The sequence below is a fragment of the Rattus norvegicus genome, chromosome 2, assembly GCF_021556685.1.
Source record: "Rattus norvegicus strain SHRSP/BbbUtx chromosome 2, alternate assembly SHRSP_T2T, whole genome shotgun sequence".
In the NCBI taxonomy this organism is placed as follows: Eukaryota; Metazoa; Chordata; class Mammalia; order Rodentia; family Muridae; genus Rattus; species Rattus norvegicus.
The window spans coordinates 246,310,324-246,334,390 of record NC_141535.1 but is presented as its reverse complement, the minus strand read 5'-3'; the positions used below and the strand labels follow the sequence as shown (position 1 = coordinate 246,334,390).

Sequence of the window (24,067 nt, the reverse complement as noted above, 5' to 3'; positions counted from 1 at the left end):
TGACTGTAACTTCTTCAAAATGGTTGAAAGGTAGGCTCTTAAGAAGCAAAGTAGACACCCCCCCACCCCCACCCCAGCATCCAGAGAAGCCCTGGATCCTTCACAGATGTAAAAGCAGGCAAAGCCACTGGTGCCATTTAAATACAAAACTCGTGTAAAGTCCATGTGCTCACCAGGAGCCCACATCAGCTGATTAATACCTGTCTGCAGTGAGCTGGGTCAGATTAAAGTATAAATTTAGCCATCACAGGCAAATGAATATTTTTTTTCTAATCACATGCAGGTATTTCCAGGCAAGGGTTTGGAGAGCACTGCTCTATCCCCTTCCCACATATCTCCGTTTCTCCTTCTAATTTTCCTGCTAAAATATTTTTCAGTTCTTTTTCCTCGTCGCACCGTTATTAGGTACTTTAAATCATCACAAGCTGAGCCTCCTTAAGCCCTCTTGAGCTCCCAGATTTTATTGCACTCAATCTTGGATTCCAATTTAAACTTTATATTATCTTTTAGTGCAGCACTCATAATTTCTGGGTTATTTGTGTGTTTTACACGTTGCTCTGTGAACTCTCAACGTCAGAATTGAGGGCTTTCCTTGGATTCTTTACCATATAGAACCTCGAAAGGGTCCTGGGTGAATAGCGTCCAGGACTTGTCAAGTATTTGGACATTACCTTAATGTGTTTCAGCCTCAAGAGTGCCAGCAGCCTAGAAGCTAAGCTAGTGCTTATCTGTCAGCTTTAAGACTTTCTAGCAAGGGCTACATGCTCATAAAAATCTGATCTTTCCCTCTTTCCTCCAGTTTTATTATCTCCAAAGCAGAGTGGGGGGTGTACACGTAGCTAGTTACAGCCACCCATGCGCAAAGTGCTAACGCTTATTCTTCACTGAGCATGCGCAAGGCGCCAAGGCTTATTTCTAGTGTCCCTTCCTCCCGTAAAAGAAAAGCTGGAGTAAACATAATCGACTGTTTGGTTAGATGATTTGGGAGATTTTAAAGAACAAACCCTATTTAGTACTAGCAAAATAACTATTACAAGGAAAATGCTAATAAAATCAACCATCATTGTGCAATTTAATTTTTTTAAGAAACAATTTTTAGACGCTTGTTTATTACCTATCTTACACAGAAAATAAAATGAAATGGGCCTGTCATCGGTTTGTAACAGGAAAAAGGTTGGGAACTACATCAAAAGTTTTAGCTGATACATAGATTTCTGCTCTCGTTTTATTAAGAGTAAAATTCTCTTATGCAAGAATTTGTTCTCTCTCTCTCTCTCACACACACACACACACACACACACACACACACACACACATTGAGCGAAACAACCAGTTGATACCAGAAAAAATACGCTCTTTGGAAATACATCCATATGCAAATATTTGACAAATTGACTTCAGATATGGGCTTGATTGCAAATTTGATTTGCAAAACACTTAGGAGGGAAGAGTCTTTTCAGCAGTTTGATCCTTCTCACTCCTCCTACTGGCAACCGGTAGTAGGGAGACATCCACTCTCACAAAGAAAAACAAAGCCACGTTACCATGTCTCTGTGCTGCCTAAATTAACAGTATGTGCTGTGTGCTTTTGTTCACAGACATCTTTTGAAGCCATTTGTCATTTTGTAAGCTCAGATTCCTTGAACTCGGTCGTTTTTTGTTTAAATTAATTCAGTCGGCTCACTTAGCTGAAATGGGAATCTCTCAGAAAAAACAAAAACAAAAACAAAAACAAAAACAAAAACCCTGCAGCTTGTTTCCTGAATCCTTCCCGAGAGAGTTCTGCCTATCCAGCCTTCATATTTCAATACTGTGTGCTCCTAAGATGATATGCAGATCCTGGAGTGAAAACATTGAGCCTTAATAGGGTTCATAAGGTCACCTGGGAGTTCAAAGGAACAAAAGACGAGATCACCCAGCTTAGCCCGGAACCTGCCTCACAGGCAGCGCACAGGAAAACTGTGGCTCACCTGCTTACTGACATGTCTTTAGAGGTTCAGGAGCAGCCGTTTTTAGTTCAGGTCTTCAGCATTTCGTTAAGTTGGAAGCTGATGCAGAAAGGTGATTTATCTATTCCATTCTGTGCGTTTCTCTTAAGATCTCATCCCAGATTGTATTTGTTACATATTATGTCAGGGACACATATTACATATGTACATATTACATGTACATGTTTATTACAAAGTGGAAGGAGATGGGAGGATAGCCCTTGGTCTTTTCCATAAACCCAGACCTTTGGGTCATGAGCTCTGAGGCTTCCTCTGTGGGTCCTGAGCTTGCTGACAGCTGCACTCCCCAGCCCAGTGCTTTCTGCCTCCTCAGCATATGCAGTTGATTAACAACTTGAGAGTTTCCTTTCAGCCATCCTGGATACAGACCCCAGAGCAAGTGCCCCATAGCTTCCAAAGGCTGTTCTCCTACTGGAGCTATTTAGCATTAACTCTGTGGGCACTATGGATTAACTAAGCCTGGGGTGAAGCTCTATTCTGTGTGTGGTAAAGCATTCTGGGGCATCCCCTTCTTCTTTTCTACATGCGGCCCTAGTCACTGCCCTCATTACCAGCTTTGACAAACAAAAGCACAGTACAACCCCAAGATGAGAACTAAGAAGCAATGATTCAGAGGAGAGATTAAAAGGTTCATTAACTTAAATTGATTTCTTAATCCAAGTCGTCTTTCTATTTGTACAAATGACTTGACTAAGGGTTGCGTTTTTCCCAAATGGGAATTGGTCAAGAAAGTAATAAAAAATTCTTTAAAGGAGGAAAAAAAAAAACAATCCCATTGGGGGGAGGTGTTTTCAACCGAAATTTCCAAGTAACGATGACTTTTATAAACGGTGTTAATAACAGTCCCTCGCTTTAATTAAACATTTATGCTCGTACATTGATATATAATTAACTTACAAACATCATCTTCTCTCAGTCCTTACATCAGACAGTGTTACTTCTTGGAGCGCCTTCACTTCCAAGCCTGAGTTAGCTGAGCCTTCAAAACAGTCCTGCATGGCCCTGGTATGAATGCTTTGTTCATCCCCCCACTTTCTCCATTTTAGGGCTCACACTCTCCGTGGCTAAGGAACAAGACAGATGATAAATAAGCAGATGTTAGATAACATGGCAAACAATGCTGGAACCCACACTGGGACTCGGTGCTTCCGAAATAAGTGGGCAGAGATTGGCAGGCTGTGGGAAGGGTGCACTTCCTTGTTCAGCCCCAGTTCAGACTTCTTATGTGAGTCCCATTACAGTCTATCACAACATAAGAAGGAGATGGGAGTCAGGGACTAGGGGTAGCTTGGTTTGTTAAGAAAATCGCATTGTTCAGAGTTAGTAGGCCTAAGTTCAACTCCCAGCCCTGCCTCAATCTAAACTTATCAAGGAGGCTCACTGTATGGTCCCGAATGCCCACAGAGGCATCTGAGAAGCAGAGTCTGAGAATGGAAAGCTTCAAGAAAATTGCTTCAAGTGACACCTTCTGAGGTAAACAACAGAATCAGGATTAGGAGGAGATCATAGTGAAGACCAGATCGGACCTACACTAGACAGCCCAGAGTGGACCGAGCCACGGCAGAGTTCTGACTGGCCCTCTCCAGCGCTGATAGCATATTCCAGAAGATCAGACAGTAAAGGCAAGGCGATAGGAAATGAGCTTACACTTGATCACAGTGTGGTGTCTTCTGAGTGGAGAAAAAGAGGGTTTGTTTGTTTGTTTGTATTTGGGTGAAGCGGGAAGAGACAATGTGTCCCAGTTGGGTTTAGTCCAATGAACACAATTTAGAATCGTTTGGGAAGAAGGGACCACCACAGTGGTGTCTGTGAGAAATTGTCTTGATTGGTGATTGGCGTGAGAAGGCCCAGCTCACTGTTGAGCAGTCGGTCCTGGGGAGTATAAGAAAGAGACCGAGAGAGCTACCAAGCACCATTTTACCATAGTTCCTGCTTCCAGGTTTCTGCCATGAATTCCTGTGTAAGTTCCTTCAAAGACTGACTGTGACTCAGAAGAAAAAAATGAAACAAACCCTCTCTTCCCCAGTTATTTTGGTCATGACAACAGAAAGGCAAACTGGAAGACTTGCTGGACAAGTATTTAACATTCTTGTATTTTGAAGGTCTTCGCCTAAGTTTTAAACCCTTAAGTTACTTTTTAAAAACCTTCATATGTGTGTATAGGGTGATGTTAAAGAGTTAACATAGTTTGCAAGCAGTGGAGTTTTATTTGTATTATTGAGTTTTGAAATTACGAGATTTAGTTCATAAATGATCCATCTTGTAAAGATTCCTCTTTCCTGACACCCGTGTATCCATAGGCCAAGTATTAGAGACATTGAGATTATGCATTTATTTATTTACTTATTATGAAGCATTTATTTATTGAGGTAGAGACTGGCCTCAGCCTCCCAACTGCTGGCATTGCAGGCATGCACCACCATAATACCTGTTTTCGGTTTTTAATAGAGGGTGAAGCAGAGAGAACTTTGTGTTTCCACTGGCATCTGGGGGTTTGTGAATGCAGGGGCTATCACACCACCCTCTCATGCTCTGAACCAAGTTAAACAATACTGAGTTACTGTGCATGTCCCATGATGCCATCGTACTAGAAAGAAGAATTATGGAATTACCACGAAAGTCCAGTGAATTGTGGTTTATTCTGTGTTTGTTACATTTTCATCTTAGAAGAAAGGTTTCATCTTCATTCTCAAAAGAAAAATAAACTTCAATTTTGCCCTCTCCCTGTAAGCTCGTGGCTGACTCGGGGTTGATGTTGGTTACCGAGAAGTCATGTTTGCAGGGTGACACTTGTAAGATTGAAACTGCTGAGCAACCTTGCCACGGACGGGAACTCTTTCCACCTTTCCTGGCTACGTGGCAAGGGCTGACTGCTGCTGCTCCATTCTGCCATTTGGCCCGATGTCTCAGTCACCTGAGCCGTTCTGCTTGCCGATGCAATCTTTTCTCAGAAGTCACACTTAGGCTTTCTTTGAACACCCAAGCCTCCTATAACCAGGAAATCAACAGCATCCTGTGCACAGCCTCACCATCTGCTGCTAATGGAAAAAAACACTCAAGTTGTGTCTCATTACAGGACAGCCCGGAACTTATCACTTCACTGTTGCACAGCGGAGCAGATGTTCAGCAAGTGGGATACGGTGGCCTCACAGCCCTCCACATAGCTGCAATAGCTGGACACCCAGAGGTGAGTCTTGCCTCCATCATGTGAAAAGAAAAAAATGTTACTTGCCTTTTCTAATTGTTTGCCATTGTGCGAGACGCTGGTTTTCAGATCCTAGAACTATGTTGTTGTTGTTGTTTTTCTTTCTAACCATTGGACATACTCATTTACTCTGACAGTAAAATTTGGCTATGTAAATGTGATTTTTATAATGAGTTCAATGCATTATTTAGCAATGTAGCCAAACATCAGTTAATATAAAGGTACCTGGGCATAAGAGGTGCTGGACTGTGGTTGAGAGGAAACACTTTGCATTCAGGCAGCATGGCCGCCCCAGCTTTCTCTCCTTTCTTTGAGGAAGTTACTGACTCTCGTGAGCTGCTTTCTTTACTTGGACAATACTAATCGAAGGATTAGGGAGGTGACTCAGCGGTAGACTATTGCCTGACACATGCAAGATTCTGGCTTCAACTCCTAGAAAGTAACTATAGGTTTAGTAAAGTGTTTAATTAAAGTTTCCACAGAAAACACTCTGAAGACTGCTTCCTACAGAGTGAGGTGAGATGCAAGCCTGTTCTCTAATCTCTCCTCTTCTATCACTTGGAAAAGCATTTACAAAACACAAAAATACACTCAGGCTCTGTTCAGAGTGCTGAGACGGCAGGGCCAGGACAGCAGACAAAATCTCCGTTTCTGGGGAGCACAGTTTCAAACAAGAGTCAGACAATAAGGAAAGGAAGATATGATATAATCTGAGCTGCCAGTGAGTACTGTAGACCGATGAAGTATGGGCAGTTATGGAGTAGTGAACGATACTTATGTGAGCTCTACGTCAGAGGCTCTGAAGGACCATGATGCTGAACCAGAGACCTGAGTGAAGTGAGACCACCTGAGAGTGTGAGCACACAGGCTGCAGACCTAGCACTCACAAAGGCACAGATGCTGCAGGAGCCAAGTAATCATGGGTAGTTGGAGGGTGGGGACACTGGATGCATCGTCAGCAAGACAAAGCCATGAGAAGGCATCCAATCTAGTCATAACTTTATCGAGTATTACACTTTAAACAGAGCACTGCTAAAACATGTGTGTGGCTCACTTGACACACACTCGAGTAGGAATAGTTTTTTTATCATCTCCGCTAAATTAGGTAAGAACATCACGTCTCCTAAGAGAAACTTTCTTACAATTACAGAGCCATTGAGCACAGATTCTGTCTGGAATCCTGGTCATCGTATTCAAAGTCCCACCTCTTTCGTACTCTACTAAGACGTGTCAGCTTACGAAGCTCATTCAAGTAATAAAGAGCAGCTTTCCACCTCCTTATTAAATAGTTACTTAAAAAAATTCATATCCCAAATCCAACTGAACCTTTAACAAGTGGGAACAAAGACACTAATAAAGCCATATGTAAAATCTGAAATACATTTGAGCCATGGCGCCTAATAATGATGCCTCCCCGCAGGTCCTCACAGGTAACAGTATCATGTTGAGAACAGAAGATTTCCCTTTATGTTATTCTTTCTTGTTACTACAAAATTAATACAGATATCCAGAGATATTGTCTTAAATGTATAGCATCAGTTTTCACTGTTTATGAGGAAAGAAAAAATCTCAGTACATTTACTTAAAAGCATTTTCTTCTTCGCTGTCTAAAGTATAAAATTTCAACTAGAGCCATAAACATTGAGAAACCCTAGTAGAAGAACTGGTGAATGGCTGCTGCACTCCTCTGAAGGACGCCCGACCTTTAGTGAGCTGATGTGTTTGCACGTGCTGTTTAGCAGGCCAGACTCTTCAGCATCTTCAAATGACCCTGTTTTCTTAGGCTGTGAATTAGAGGCAGACAGATCATTGATTCCACCTGCTCAGGGCAAACTCTAATAAAACAATTCAGGTAGGTCTCTACTAGTGCTAATCTCTTAGTGTGTCACCCGATTCCCCTCCTTACCCAGTGTACAAAGCTCAACCACTCCTATAGCCAGTAACCAGCTACACATGAAATGTGTTTGGACTCAACGCCCATTGTCCTATTCTTACACAGCATAAGCATACTAATTAAGTTATTGGTCAGATAAGAAAAATAATGCACTGAAATGCTATCTGTCCCCCTCCAAAAGAACCACAAAAAAAATAAACCTACACCACCATATTCAATTGTAAATGTTTGAGCTAAAGAAATGGCTCAGCAGCCAAGTGTTGAGAGCTATTTCATTCCCAGCAGTCACGTCAGGCAGCTCACAGCCACCTTAACTCCAGCTCCAGGCCACTGGACACACGTACCACATACTCACACAGACATACATAAATAAAAATAAAAGGTATACATCTTAAAAAATGTAAAGTTTCATGGCTCATTCACTTCAGAACTCACAGTTGCAGTGAATATTTTCAATCTATTCTCTCCTCAGTCAGAATGGGAGTCAGCTGACCCGGTCCATTAGTTTCCGGTAGAATTCTGCAGTATCCATGAAGCAGCCTCTCCTTTAGTGTGGTTTCCCTTCCTGAGGCTTTAGTTAGCCACAGTCAACTTTGGTCTGGAAGCATTAGATGGGAAATTCTAGAAACGATTCTCAACGTTAGATTAAGTTTTCTTACGTCCTGTTGTAATTGATGTATCTTATTATCTAACTGTGGACTGCACTTAACTTATAAAGTAAAGCAAACATCATAGGCATGGGTAGCAAGAAAAGCAATGTGCATCAACTTCAGTACTGCCGGTGGGAACCACAGAAGTGACATTCCGTGAATCAGGGATACTACCGCTTATAGCTGTCAACTAACTACTGGAGAAGTTTGCGTTCACTGCATGGCTTTTAAAGCTGTGCGCTTAGAAATGGAAGTTGATGGGGCTGGAGAGGTGGCTCAGTGGTTAAGAGCACTGACTGCTCTTCCAGAGGTCCTGAGTTCAATTCCCAGCAACCACATGGTGGCTCACATGAACAAGCTTAGGCTTGTTCTTTCTCTGTTGTTAGTGTAGTGTGCTGTTTGTTCTCCCCTCAAATAACCGTTAACCTCACTTTATACAGCAAAGAGACTAAGAATTAGAGAATTGACTTCCAACCACTGTGTGGGGCATTCAGATAATGAAGAAATTAATCAGATGAGACTACCCTGGTCACTGTTAAACCAGAGCTCTAATCTTAAGGAAAATAAATGCTTTATTCTGGAGCCATTTTGAATGAGCATGGCCCACGAACAGAGATGTAGGTTATCCCAAATTCCACATTCCAATGCAGAAACAGTTAGTTGAAGTTTTTCATAGTTTTAGAGAACAAAGAAAATTACAAATCAAGGCAATTTTGAAACACATTTGTGGGTACACCAGAGAGGCAGGTACGCTGAGATTGAAGGAGCTATTCTACTGATGAGATGCTATCTGATGACAGACACTCTTAGGGTTCTCCTAAGTTAGTAGCTTCTAAGACAGTGTTTCTGACCCCTTTGTGGATGGAAAGGGGTCACCTAAAACCATCGGAAAACAAAGGTATTTATTTGTACTATGATCCATAACAAGAGCAAAATTACAGTTATGACATAGCAACAAAAATAATTTTATGGTTGGGGGTCACCACAATGTGGAATAGTATCAAAGGGTCACAGCATTAGGAAGGTTGAAAACCACTGATCTAAGAGGTTTTTAGGAGATGTTAGTCCATAGAGAGAATGGGGCAAGGAATGGTTATTCCAGAAGGCTAACACTAGCCCAAGGTATGTATGTTCCAATCCCCCCATGGTACTGAAATACCAGCTCTTCCCTCATTAACTGTGGACACAGACTTTTCCCGGGAGATTTTTGGACATAGGGAAACACAGCTTTCTTTCAGGAATTTTAATTTATATCACCCAACATCAAAGCCATAATTTCATAAATAATGGGACAGTATTTCACAATGACTCAGACTTACTGCTAAAGTAGGGCTGATCTTCACAATCTACAAACAAAATATGTTCAGATAGCTACAAATAAAGTACAAGAGTCGTTACCTGAACTATTATAGCATCATTGACTGATTCAAAGATAACTTTACTTGGTCCTTACTGTCTGAGTGTGAGAACCCAGTGAGAAATAGTGCACACAGACACACAGGCACAGACATATAGGCAGAGACACACAAACACACAGATACACAGACACACTGGCACACACAGAGACACAGACACACAGAGATACAGACACACAGGCACACAGATACACAGACTCACAAGCACACACAGACACACAGACACAGGCACACACAGACACAGGCACACCAGACACAGACACACAAACACAGAGACACAGACACACAAACACAGAGACACAGACACACAGACACACAGACACACAGACAGACAGGCAAACACAGACACATACACACAGACACACAGACACACAGGCACACAGAGACACAGACACACAGACACACAGACACACAGACACACAGAGATACAGACACACAAGCACAGACACACAGGCACACAGATACACAGACTCACAGGCACACACAGACACACAGACACAGGCACACACAGACACATACACACAGACACACAGACAGACAGGCACACAGAGACACAGACATAGACAAACAGACACACACAGACACATACACACAGACACAGACACGCAGACATAGACACACAGGCACAGACACAGACACACAGGCACACATACAGAGACACAGACTCACAGAGACAGACACACAGACACACAGACTCATAGGCACACACACAGACACACAGACACACAGGAACAGACACAGACAGAGACTCACAGAGACACAGACACACAGACACAGACATAGACACACAGACACATAGACAAAGTCACACAGATACACAGACTCACAGGCACAGACATAGACACACAGACACAGACACACAGATACACAGACACACAGACACACAGACATAGACACACAGACACACACCAAACACACAGACTGCTCTGTGCCTAATTACTTAGATCTGTAGAATGCTGTCAAACTTGTTTCCACTGTTCTTTCTGTGACTGACAGTACACAAAACAGTAGTGGGCATCTGTGTGTCCCTTTGCATTAGCAGAGGAAAAGCAGCCAGGATGCCCATGCAATGTGGAGATGGGGTGTTTCATTGTTCACAGATAGGCCTACATACTGGGAGAGCATGTGCAGGTGGGGCAAACACACTGAAGGTGTTCTCCCCAGCCTGTTCCCCTTTCGGCTTGTAAACAGTTACCCAAGCATGGCCCAGAAGCGCTTCCAGTTATTTTGGAATTTATTTCTGATTTCACTGAAATGTAGTTGATGGTTTTTCAATCCATTTTTAACTAAATCATCTCAGTGTCTCAGTAGAGAGTTTTGTTTACCAAAAAAGCTTGCAAGACTCTCCACATTATTTCTTTTGTAATGGCTTTAGTTTTCTCCCCAGAGGCATAGACAAGAGAATGCTTAAATTACAATGTGTGTCTGCCTCACTATCTTGCTCATATGTTCTCTCCTTTTTTCTGATGAATTTATAGCATAATAGAACCAGAGCTGCCTCCAGTATCCTGTGAACTTTATCTGAAATACAAACAAATTGCAACAAACAATTAAGAATTTACACACCGAGGTGACACTTATCAGATTTGGGCTGGAGGCTGAGGGGCCATGTGCGCCGGCAGCAGCCTCTTCCTATTCCACAGGTCCTCAGAATGCAGGAGAGCAGAGACCACCTGAATATTCACTTCCCCCAAGGAAGGTTACCAGCCCTGGCTCCTAGCCTCATCTGCCACCCAGGAATGAAAGGTTGACTACAAACAGTATTGTGGGACCTCCTCTTTCTGAGGCCCATAAGAAGGGACACCTACTTCATCTCATAGCACTGAACTCTCTTCTGAGCCCCCACCACGCTCTGTTAACACAATAAACAATAACATCTCAAAAATCTCTTACTTTAAGGGGCATTCTGCTTCAATGTCCTCCTTGAATCCCAACCCAAGACCTTTCAATAATCTTGCCCCAAATATATAGACTTAAGTCTCCTTTAGTTCTCCTCCTCCTCTTCCTCTTAATCCTCCTCCTCTTCCTCCTTTGTCAGGAGAAAAAACAAACAAAAAAACCCCAAAAGTACAGAGGAATCTGGAAACATCATCCAAGACGATAAAATGAGTAACTGGAAAAGCTGCTGCCCTTACGGAGGCTGGCATCCTTTTCTTAGTCCAAATATGGCTGTCATTTCACCTGATAGGAATGGAAGCCTGGAGCATGGGAGATGGAAGTTTAACACATCACATGTCTAGAAAACACTGCCTGTGCAGGTCTGAATCTTCACCATAAGGCATAATGGGGTCCTGGTGCCTCTTCAAGACTATGATACCTTTCTGACTAGGCATTGCAGATTTAACGAGTCTATTGTAAAAAATCACAGCACACAAGTCATTGTTGCTTTAGCATGGTCACAGAGCTGGACAGACATCTTCACAATCTAATTTCAGAACATGATCATCCCTCTGGAAGCATGATCTATACCCTTCAATCTGTACTTCTGACCCTCGCAACCTAGGTATTCCCAGAACATTCCAAGGTGAGACACCGCTCTAGAATTTATTAGGAACAATAAAAAAAAATAAAGAAACGTCAAACGGACGCACTTGGAAAGAAGACCTTTAAGGGCCAAGCCATAGCATTAGAAGTTTGGTTTGTTCCATAGCTTACTGCTTGGTTTGCAGGTGGGACTTTCTCACAGTGGTTATGGTCCCACCTCTGTGCAGCTGCCTCTGCCTCCTTATCTTCTAAGAACAATAATCAGTGGGTTAAACTCACCTAATAATCAAAGCTCACTAATTATCACATTTAAGCACAATTATGTGCTTAATATACAGTTTTAAATGCATTCTGTTTTAGAGTATTGAGAGGCTAATGCTTCAAGAAACAAGTCTGAGTTAACCACTGCCTAGCCCACAGCAATCACCCATCTCAAATACCAAACTCTGTCTTACATGGGACATATGAGAAGTGTTTATGTGATCAGTTTCTCTCACACAGATACCAGGATATATCCAGATATTGTTATTTCAAGGAGTGCTATTATCGACTGGCAATTCTCTCACTAAATTTTTTCAGATCAAGAAATATATCCTAAATTAATCTATGAAATTTGAACCCTCAAGGCCACAATAATTCAGACAGAGATGAGCATGATCAGTATGCTCTAGTTCAGCATACAAAGTTATTCCCATAAACCAGAATTAATTGTATATATTTACATGTGCGCTTTGAGCTACCACTCACTCATGCTGAACCTGACATCCATTTGTCATGTGGTTAGTTTATGATGCTAAACTTTTATTAAACATACAGTCTGAAATAGCTAAGATCCAATTTAGGGACACTACCTCTCCTGTGGCATTCAAAAGTAGTTTTCTCATAAGTTGAAACCAGAGAGTCTGTGTTCCCAATTACTGTGTTCCATGTTGCGGCAGCTTCTTTTATTAAAGGCGGAGGCCATGTCTCATGTCTAGGCTTTTGGTCTGGAGACTGAGACAGGATAATAGGTCATACCTTAGAATCATCTTATTTTACACTCCCATAGGCAAAGCGTCAAGCATGTATCATTTGTAAGACACGAAAAAAGAGAGCCCTAGCATTCACTCAGACCTTTGACATAGCCTGCATTAGCTACTATTAGACAGTAAGTATTGCTTTGGGCGTGAGATAGATAGAAGGACACAAGCCAGAAAAGCTTTATGGGCTAATAAAAATGTAAATTAGATGCTAATCAGCTTTCCACCCTGGAAAGTGACAAAAGAGGCATTACCTGAGAAATTAGATTCAAAGATTATTGCTAATCAAATCAACCCAAAATGAGACAGCCTTTGTAACCAGTTAATGTCTTGTGAAAATCTGCTTCTCTCCCAATTTTTCTAGGTGCTAATATTGATTCAAATATTATCACTCTTTTATACATTCTACAAACACATGTATGATACATACACACCAATGTGTCCTCACACATGTAAACACATATGCATGTGTGCACACACATACATATATATGAATACAAACATATACACATATGCATACATACACATACATACATGAACAAACCCACATACACATGTATGCATATACATACATACATGCACACACACATATACATATCCCCACAGTATGTGATATATCAGCCAAATGGAAGTAATACTTGCTGCACCTTCCAGCTGTTTCTAGGATACTGCCACGCAGCTGAAAGTCTTGCATTTAGGATTTCAACAGTTCATCATAAATAAAAGTCTCTACGTTTTTGTCAAGTCAGATTGCTAGAATACCAGAATTTATTTTTTGTTTTGGGGGTTTAGAAACAAGCATTCTTACCTTTGATCCACAGGGAGATTAGTATTTGCTCCCAATCTGTGGATGTGCAGTGATCTGTGGACCTGAAGTGTGATCTGTGGACGTACAGTGATCTGTGGACATGCACTGAGCACTATTCCACTTTTATCAGGAATTATTCAACCTGGGGAAGATTTTAGGGAGTCCATGATGAAACACTAGGGCCTCCTAAGAACACCACATGACTTCTTCTCTGTAGCTCTCTTTGGGGAATCTCTAACAACCTTCAGAAGCGTGCTGAGGAGATTCAGATAGAGCAGGAAGAGTCTAGAAACCTATGACTGGTTCTCCACGGTTGTTGCCTCTGGTAGCATCTCTCTTTTAATGTGTTCCTCAGAAGCATGTGTTACCACTGCTTCCTCATGTTTGTTCTTGCACAGTCATGCATCAGATGAGAATATATATATATATACGTATATATATATATATATATATATATATTTATACACACACACACACACACACACACACACACACACACACACACTCCAGGAAGAACACACACCTCTGCGGCTGCTCTGAGAAGCAGTTCCTTGGGATTTTATAGCATATAAAATGTTGGTACTTTTCCTTTTTCTCATGCATTTGAGATCTCTGGACTCTAACTCTCTTAGGTCTGAACCCAACAGTCTCAAATTGTTATATTTCCACACTTGGAACTCATCAATGTAAGACCCTCCTGGGAAGATACAGATTGAGCTATCCAGGAGATTTGGTAGAATTTATTAAATTAAAGGTAATGGCTGGAAACATTTCCCAGGTCTGTCTTGAATGTTCCATTTTTTTCTGCTTTCACAATGACATTATTCTGCAGCAAATGCCCTGGTTCATCAGGCCTGTGTACAGAATGCTTACACTTCACTGAACCACTACACCCACTATCCCCGGAAAACGTTTATGTTTTATCAACCAAGATGTTGGGAAAGACACTTCCTGCCTGAGAAAGCCTTGCCAACTCCATCTCCCTGGATGGATGGTCCAGAGTCTCTTCCTGTGAAGGTAGAAAACGTTGTGTTCCTTTTTCCACAAGACCTGCTGTGGCAGAAATGAACTGTTCCCATTGTAATGTGCTCTGCCTTTATCATAACGTAGTCCCTAGGTTTTGCTTTCTAAGTTTCCCCAAGCCAAGGTGCAAATCTGTTTTTATCATACCGCTAAGTCTCTCTACCCTGAAGTTATCTCTGTCTTTTAATCAACCAGAGCATGTTAGGTAATTTCCTGTTATCATTTAAGACAACTTGTCTCAGAAGCATGGCTTGATTTGGTCATTTATAATAGGTTTTTGAATGTATTAACAAAATGTTTGAAAGGTCTTCATAGACCTCACAGGTACATGGAGTATGCTTTGTGAGTATTTAGATAGTTGGTTTCTTGTTTTTCTTTTCTGAAACTGTGTCCATGTTAGGTAACTCAGGCCAGCCTTGAACCTATGATCTTTCTATCTCAGTCTCCTCAGTGCTGGGGTTAGGGGCATTTACCACAGTGCCTAGCTCTACAGTAGATTTTTAATAAGTGTTTGCTAACTGACTAAACTTATGAATACCAAAGTGTTTCAGAAATTATACAGAATGAGGAAAATTACTTGTCTCTTCCTTAAAGTCAGCACAGGTAGATTATAATGACACTGTTCATGAAGAAATGAGGGTATCAAATCACAAGAAATTTTCATAAATACCTTCATACATATTAATCTTTAAAAACCACAAAATCCAAGCGAGTATCACAGCATGTACAAAGAAAGTATTCAAGTGACATTCAGAATGGAACAATGGGAGTCCCATATGTTCATCCCCTCACACAAATATCAACTTGAACAAGCATTCCTTCAAGGAAATACCTTCTTCTCAAAATCTTAGGACTCTGGAAGAGATGCTCTCGCATCAGGTGGATTGCTGAAATGAAAGAAAGAGCGCTGAAGATGTTAGGAAGGATAATCACACATAGTGGGGAGAGTTATCCCACCCCAAAGTCCAGGCCCAGATAGTACAACATAGGTAGCCTGTGTCTAAGTGGAAGATGGAGGGAGGCTGCTCCTCACAATGTGTCTTAGTGACCTCAGCATATGGCGTAAGCCCTAGCTTCTCAACCTGTCCCAGGGACAGGCTGTCCTCTCCAAACTCTAGGATCAACTCCAAGGGACAGATAAGGATGAAGAAAGAGGTGGACGTCACTGCCGCCACTTCTAGTCCTACTCTTAGAAATTTTTATTTTAGTCCAGCCCTAAATCCAGTCTGTCCCCATTTCCAAGTTGGGACCTATATACTAAGTTTCTAAACAAACTGAAGATATAGGCCAGCTCCTGTAGGTCCAGAATCCAGACTGGCTTTTGGACATCTAAATTCTAAGACTCCTTTTCCCATTATAGAGCAGGTCATCAGGCCTGTTCATGCACATCAAAGGTCTAATCCTATCCCAGTTGACTTGGGTTTTAGACTTGGCCCTAAACACAAGACATAATATGGACACTTGGGAACCCAGGCACCAAGTCCATCTACCCACTGACCTAAAATGTAGCTGCCCATCTAAAACCAGCAAAAATTCCTTTCTGTGATCTTACTATAATAGCTGGTCACTCTAGAATCCTTGGACAGGATGACTGGTAAAAAACTTCGCACATGTAAATCAATCTAAATTCTAGAAGAGAGTCTATTTCTACAAGCACAAGTATCAACACAAAGTCACAAGGACCACAGATGCTCACAGACTGTGATGACTGGAAAAGAAATAAGGTCTCCATTCCAGACAGTAAAGAAATTAACATCTGCACATTCCCCAATAAAGACTTCAAAACAATCACCCTAAGGAAACTCTGTGAATCACAACAGAGGAGAGATGAACAAGAAACAGAGCTGTGAAACAAAGATTAAAGGCAAAATATAAAATGCTCAGCCCAGATAAGCAAGAGCCAAACAGAAATAAAGGAACACAGGGAACACAGTGAAACAAGGAACTTTGCAGAGCTTCAGCAGCTGATGTGAGTGAGCAGAGCCTTTCAGTTCAAAGACAAGTCATCTGGAACCACCAAAAGAGAGGGGTAAAAGAAAGGAAAAGAATGAACAGAAAAATCAAAAGGGGAAGAAAACCCAGAGCTTTTTAATGGTGCTATGGCACACACCCAAACATACATTGTCGAAGTTCAAAAAGAAAAAGGTAAAAACAGCCTATTTACAGAAATAATGGCAGACAACTTCCTAATCTGGAGAGGAAAAACAATATTCCTATCCAGAGAAGCATGTGAAACACATGCAAACTCAGATGATTTATCACCAAATGGTCAGCAATGCTGGAAGAATGCCGACAGTCCTGACGGGAAAGCAGTGTCCCCCATACAGGCTGACGTCGCAGATGGAGCTACCTAAACAAAGGTTCCGCAAACACACAGAAGGGAAACACCGCTCCACCAATGCACAGTATTGAGAAAACCATCTATTTACACGAAGAAGAGTAGAACCAGATCCTTAAAAACATCAAACAGAGGGACTGGAGATGTGGTTTAGGAGTTGAGAGCATTTGATGCTCTTCCTGAAGATAAGTTCTGTTTCCAACACCCCTGTCAGGTGGATGCTCATGACCGGGTAATTCTGGCTCCAGGGGACTCAGCAACTCGGGCCTCTGCTGGCACCTGAATTTCTCTGCACATATACCAAAATGCAGATACGCCTGCCCACACATAATTAAAAATAATAAAGTAAACTTCGAAGAACTGGGCAGTGGTGTAGCCTTTGATCCCAGCACCTGGGAGGCAGATGCAGGTGAATCTCTGAGTTTGAGCGAGTTTCAGAACAGCCAGGGCAATATAGAGAAATCTTGCTTTGAAAAACCAAAGGACCAAACCAAAAACAAAACACCTACCCACACAAATAGTAAAAATCAGTTCAAAGTAGACATGAGTTAAACTTTAAGACCCAGAACTGAAAAAATCACTAGAAAAACACAGTTAAAACATTTTACATTTATTTAGTTGTTTGTTTTGTTTCGTTTTGTTTTGTTTTGTTTTGTTTTGTTTTTTGAGACAGGGTTTCTCTATGTATCCCAGCATTCTGTAGACCAGGCTAGCCTCTCCTGAGTGCTGAGACTAAAGCGTGCACCACCACCTCCCAGCTATTAAAATCTCAATGTTGAGACAGATACTGACTTGTTTCAATATAGTCTCAATGGAACGGAAACAGACTTGAAAGCAGAATTTTTAATCACACCTATTTAAAGGAGTCAAGAAGAAAGAAGACATTCTTTGGCCCAGGAGAAGATATTTGCCAGCCCTGTATCTGATGAGAAACGAATGTCCAAATTTCACAAGGAACTAAATCAGCTCCTTAAAGGGCCTATAGATAGATACAGCTACTTAAAAGTAAGCTGAGGATTCAAGTAGTTCTCTTTTAAACAGAGAAATATAAATGTGTACACGTGAAACCAATGACAAAGAAACAAATCAGTTCCATTCTAGTGTGTGTGTGTGCGCGTGCGTGTGTGCGTGTGTGTGTGTGTGTGTGTGTGTGTGTGTGTGTGTGTGTGTGTGTGTGTGTTAATAAAGCCCTAGAGTGATTTTAAAGGCCCAATAAGACGTTATATTCAGTAACATGGAAAAAGACATATTCGTGCTGGAGGAGCAAGTGAGGTGCTCTCAACTGCATTTCTCCACATTCAACATTTAAGCAGAACACAGCAAAACCTTTTTTTTAAAAAAAGTACCTGAAAATAAACTCCCAAAGGAGTTGAATAGTTAAATGAATGTCTTTAGGATAAAGAAATTGTCTTCATCAGGGTTCTAATCCTGCACAAACATCATGACCAAGAAGCGAGTTGGGGAGGAAAGGGTTTATTCAGCTTACACTTCCACATTGCTGTTCATCACCAAAGGAAGTCAGGACTGGGACTCAAGCAGGTCAGGAAGCAGGAGCTGATGCAGAGTCCATGGAGTCCATGCTGCTTACTGGCTTACTTCCCCTGACTTGCTCAGCTTACTTTCTTATAGAGCCCAGGACTACCAGCCCAGGGAAGGCACCAGCCACAATGGGCCCTTCTACCCTTGATCACTAATTGAGAAAATACCTTACATCTGGATCTCATGGAGACATTTTCCCAAGAGAGGCCCCTTTCTTTGTGATAACTCCAGCTTGTGTCAAGTTGACACACAAAACCTGCCAGAACAGAAATAGAAAGGAACCAACAGAATTCCAACTTTAACAACTGACTTTGTAGAGTCTTCGAAAGTTTTAAAGTATGGCCCAGCAATGCCCTGAAATTCTCTGTTTAAGATCTGCCCCATCCCCTCTCCTCCTCTAATGTATACTTGACCTGTTTAAAACAGGAGAAGGAAATTTGACTTCATCTACACTTGATCTTAGCCAAAAGGCCGAGAAGCGATGGAAATTTGACTTCATCTACTGATAGATTTTTTTTTTTATCCCTGAAAACTCAGAGGGGTTGAATTCATTGACCTCAAAGCCAGAAGTCTGCCATACTGTGGGGGCGTCATTCATCTTGGAGGTCTGCACACATCTCTCTGTGGCTGGGCAGAATTTTTCTCATCTCCATTCTAATCAATAATCGTGTCTCTAGTCTGACACGAGAATCTATCTCTCTGGCAAAACATTCTGTTCTGGATTTGCAGGGCTATGCGGCCATGCATGCAGCCTCCTTTCCAGTAGCCTGGTATCCATTACAAACTACCACAGTAGATAGGGATCTGGAGTTATTTACACATGTTCCATTCTCTAATAACTCCACACTTACAGAATGACATTAAATCAACCTAATCTCTTTGGAAACTTTATATCCTTCCACCTAATACTTTGCTCAACTAAACACAAAACCCTCAGATGAATGATACTGAGAGTGCTGTAGATGTGCTCTTCCAGAAAGGGAGTCACTGATCTAGAAAAAAGGGAACACCACAGAAAGGATGATAACACAGCCTTCTGGAAACCTAGACCCTAGCTCTGAAATTATAGAAGATCACAGTGAAAGCCCCAGGATTTTCTTTTAAGCTTCATTTCTTACTTCCCTTCTAAAACCTACTTTAAACTTTCATAGGTATTGCCAGCAAAGGAAGACCTTCCCGTGATTCAGGCAAGGTAGCCACCCTCAACTGGCTAAGCGCTCTGCGCTCCTGATACACAAGAGCCCAGGGATGTGTTGACAGAACATTCTTTCTTGACACAGTTTCCCATTTTACATTTCTTATCTTCTGACTCCGAAATCAACAGACAGTTTCAACGTAAACATTATTAATACACTGGTACTGGGTTTTAGTTAGTTGCAAATGTGAGGTAAAGTCAGAGAGACTTAAAATGCTTTGTTAAGGCAAAATCTTAGCAGTTTCCTTAGCTCCAGTAAGAGCTGAATCCTTTTCTTTTTCTCTTAACCTTCTTACATGAATCACTACGCTTTAGCCAATGTGATCCCAAGGAAAACAAAAGTTGTTGGAGGTTTCCTGTGCTAACATTACAACCCCAGCAACAAAACCAGCATGTCACAGCCATGTCAGCCTGTGAAGTAAAATGGAGAACTCAGCCCATATAGTTATAGACACCTGACTTGTGACAGAGTTGTCTAAAGCTGGAAAAGATGGCCTCTTTTAACCAAGAGTGCTGACAAAACCAGTTTCCACATGTACAAGGATGAAATGAAGCCCTAGTCTCTTTCATTCTAAATGAAAAAGTCATTCAGAATTGATCTAAGACTTAATTTAAGTCCAGGAACTCTGAAAGGGCTCAAGGAAAAAAAAAAAAAAAACTTCAAGCTACAAGGCAAGGATTTTCCTACAAGGACCATAATACTTGAGGAAATAAAACCAACAATTGACAGGTGGGATTACATAAAATTAAAAAGTTTCTGTGCAACAAAAGAAATTGCTGAGGGAAAGGGCAGCCTACAGGGCAAGCGGGAATCTGCTAGCTACACATCTGACAGAGGACTAATATTTAGACCATTCGAAGAACTTCAAACATTAAAAGAACCGAGAAATCCTGCTGATAATTGCACACATAAAACAAACCAACAGTTCTCAAGAGATGAAGTCCAAACCACCAACAGACACGCTAACTTGTTCTCAACGTCTGTATTCATCACAGAAATGCAAATTTAGATACTGAGATCCCATCTCACCCCAGTCCAAACGTCAGGCCTAAGAAGAGGTCAGAGCAATGGTTCAGTGGCTAAGAATCCTTGCTGATTTTCCAGAGGAGGGACCTGAGTTTGCTGCCCAGCATCCCCATCAGTCAACTTACAATCTCTTTGTAAAACTAGGTCCTGGATGATCTGATAACCTCCCATGCCTCTGAGGGCATCCCCACATGTTGCCTTCAGGTCAGATGACTTCTCAGATTCATACCCAGTATAACAGTTTCTAGTTTCCATTCGATTTCTTCTTTGTCACTTGGACCCTTTACTTTGATACAGTTGCATTACTGAATGCCTTGGAGGTCACTAGATAACATTTTTTTCCTATAGCTGATTTCTAGTGTAATTCCACTAGGGATTCCACTAGGGTCAGAGTTGAGCTTGCATTTCACAGACACCAAACTTCAGGATGGCTTCTGGGCTCAACATATGGTCAGTTTGACAGATGTCCCTCCATGGCTCTGCACTCGCCACCAAGGCCCACCTTGCTGACCACTTTGATCAGGTACTGTTCCATACATTGCATTTCTTCGGTCTGCCAGTGAGACAGCTGCTTTAGACACCCCGTCCCCATGGCAGGAGGGGAGGTCTGCGTTTCCTTTCATTTCCCAATGCTTTGCTTTTATCTGGGTTCAGGTTAGTGGGGTGTACACAATGTGTTATAGAATTGCTGCGTCTTTACAGTGAGGCCGGGTCTCATTTGCTATAAAATGTTCCTCTTGATGCCTAGTAGTCCTCGTCTGAAAGTTCCCTTCCTCTTCAGCCAGGGTCATGACATGCTAGACATTTCTGTTTAGAGTGTTTGTTCCTGAATTTCCACATCTTATTTAAGGCGCATCTCTTGAATTCTGTGAAGATTAGTACACATTTAAACTTTTATTTCATTTCATTGATATCTTTGAGCTTAAAATATTGTTTCACTGTTTGATTTTAAGTGTCCCATCTATTCCTTCCTTACCTTTGATGTCTTCTGCAGTAACAAATAACAACAATGAATGGGGGTCTTTAAAGCACCTGAGGATCATGTTGTGCATTGTGTTCTTCGTCCGTTAGAAAATCGGTATAAATTACCTCTTACAGTACACTCAACCTTGCCAATTCCAAATTGTGAAAGATCTTTGAGCACTTTAGCATCTTGTTGTATCTTACCTTTCAAATTTATTATCACATCTTAATTCTTTAAGAATTTAAAATGCTTCAAATGATGACTCTTTTCAAATGCACTCAGTGTTCTTTGGGCTATGTGTGCTCTCAACCCCTTCTATTTGGTCCTATGTCTCTATGATATTTTGTAATCATTTTGTGTCTGTCTGAAGGATTTTCTCTAATATACTCCTAAATATTTTCTTTCTGGGGCTCAGTGTTCATGTGTACTTGCTGTTCTTGCAAAAGGTCTCTGATTGGTTCCCAGGACCCTCACTGTGGGAATCCACAATGTCAACCTCCAAGGCCACAAAATATACACTCAATGGACATATATACATTCTCTCTCTGTCTCTCTGTCTCTGTCTCTCTCTGTCTCTCTATCTCTCTGTATCTCTGTCTCTCTCTGTCGCTCTGTCTCTCTCTGTCTCTCCCTCTCTCTCTCTCTCTCTCTCTCTCTCTCTCTCTCTCACACACACACACACACACACACACACACATACACACACACACATGCCCCAGACCTCATTGCCCCAAGCTGAGTACCTCACCTGTACTCACTGTGTAGTGGATGAATACACTGCCCCTGTTGTTTCCCCCAATCCCTGTAGAGAACCAGATTCCTAACCTGCTAGTGTTTGGGGAGGAAGACTATATATCACTAGTTAAGTCACACAGAGGAGTCATCATGGTGCCACAAAGTAGATCCCTTCCTGAGTCTAATTATGCTGGTACCTTGATGATGATGGCCTCCCAAACCCTTGGTGTTTACCAGGAAGGGGGAGGTGTGTGATTCTCCTCATCCATTCATCTGAGAATTGACAGCTAGGTTGCTTTATATAGTAACTATTGTTCACAATGCTACACTAGACATGGGGTGCAGAAATGTTTTCAATATATTACTTTCATTTATTTTGGATTGGATTTTCTTACAACAAGCCAGGGTAGTCATATTTCTTATGAAGTGCCAAGGGGCTACAACTGTTTGTATTTCAATAAATAAGTTAGAAGTTTCATGGCCTTTTATGACCTCGAGAGCTACAAAACACCCCCACTGAACTCTATTAATCAAGGCAATCAAAGCCACTTGGTTTTAAAGGGAGGAGAAATTTTCTCTGCTTCTCAGTAGTGTCAAACACGTTGTTACCATATTTTAAAAGTCTCTATTGTCTGTTGTTTAACTGTAAATTATTTATAACCCAAGGGAAATATTCTTACTCATCCAAGAGCCTCATGCTGGCATGGGTCCTTGTCCAACCCAAGAAAGGTGAGGACCACAGAGCGTTTATACCCCCGATGCTCTGTCTCCATCTGATTCCAAGTTTATTAAAGAGACAAGATGCCCGTCTCTAACTCACCCATCATACAGGGTAGAGCAGGCACAGAAAACAACAGTGGAATGCTTATTCTAAAGGCAGACACCGACCCTGCTGTCACTAAGGCCAATCAAGAAAAACAGCTAAATATGAGCATTGCTGGAAGAAAGATTTCTTGATCACTTCACACATTTTGGATAAGGATCATAGAATCACCTACTGTGTACTCTTGTATGTGAATGTATGTACAATTTAAATAAATTTGCTTGCACCACTGCAGGCTGGCCTTGTAGATGCTTGTACTACTGAAGGTTATAATTGTATATGCTTGCACTACTGCAGGCTGGCAATGTGTATGCTTACAGGCTGGTATTGTACATGCTTACACTCCTGCAGCCTGGCATTGTGTATGCTTGCACCACTGCAGCCTGGCATTGTGCATGCTTGCACCACTGCAGCCTGGCATTGTGCATGCTTGCACCACTGCAAGCTGGCATTGTGCATACTTGCACTATTGCAGGCTAGCATTGTGCATACTTGCACTACTGCAGGCTGGCATCATGCATATTTGCTCTACTGTAGGTTGCCTTGGTGTGACTGTACTAAGGTGGTCTTTTGGCTTGCATGCCTTCACTAGTTCATGCTGGTGCTTAAACAGTTTTCCTCTTTCAGCTTTTGAGATTAAATTATCTAAATTTTGTAGGCACCATAAATCAAAGGTAGGTCAGATTCTAGACATCTGATTAAACCATCTTGTTCCACAGTTTTCCCTTCCTTCAAATCCCTGAGTTATTTTATAATTTTGTATTTTCCAAGTTTTGGTGCACAAAACGGAGGCCTTTCTCCATGTTGCCTTTGCCTGTCTGTATTTTATGAGTGTGAGCACACATTTAGTAAACTACCCTGAAGGTCATCAAAACAGTAGAACTTGGTGAGGGATCAGAGTCCATTTCAGCTGCTTTGATCTCAGCTCTGAAGGAATCG

The 24,067-nt window shown here is 41.6% G+C and overlaps 1 protein-coding gene across 3 annotated transcripts in view; it reads left to right on the top strand.

Annotated features, from left to right (window-relative positions):
• Tnni3k (TNNI3 interacting kinase) overlaps positions 1 to 24,067 on the top strand; it is a 267,980-nt gene that overhangs the window by 15,197 nt on the left and 228,716 nt on the right. For 2 of the 3 annotated variants that reach the window (XM_087620881.1, NM_181769.1), the window contains 1 exon segment: positions 5,086 to 5,196. In XM_087620881.1, the coding sequence (XP_087477007.1) occupies positions 5,086 to 5,196 (111 nt within the window). 3 annotated transcript variants of the gene reach the window in all.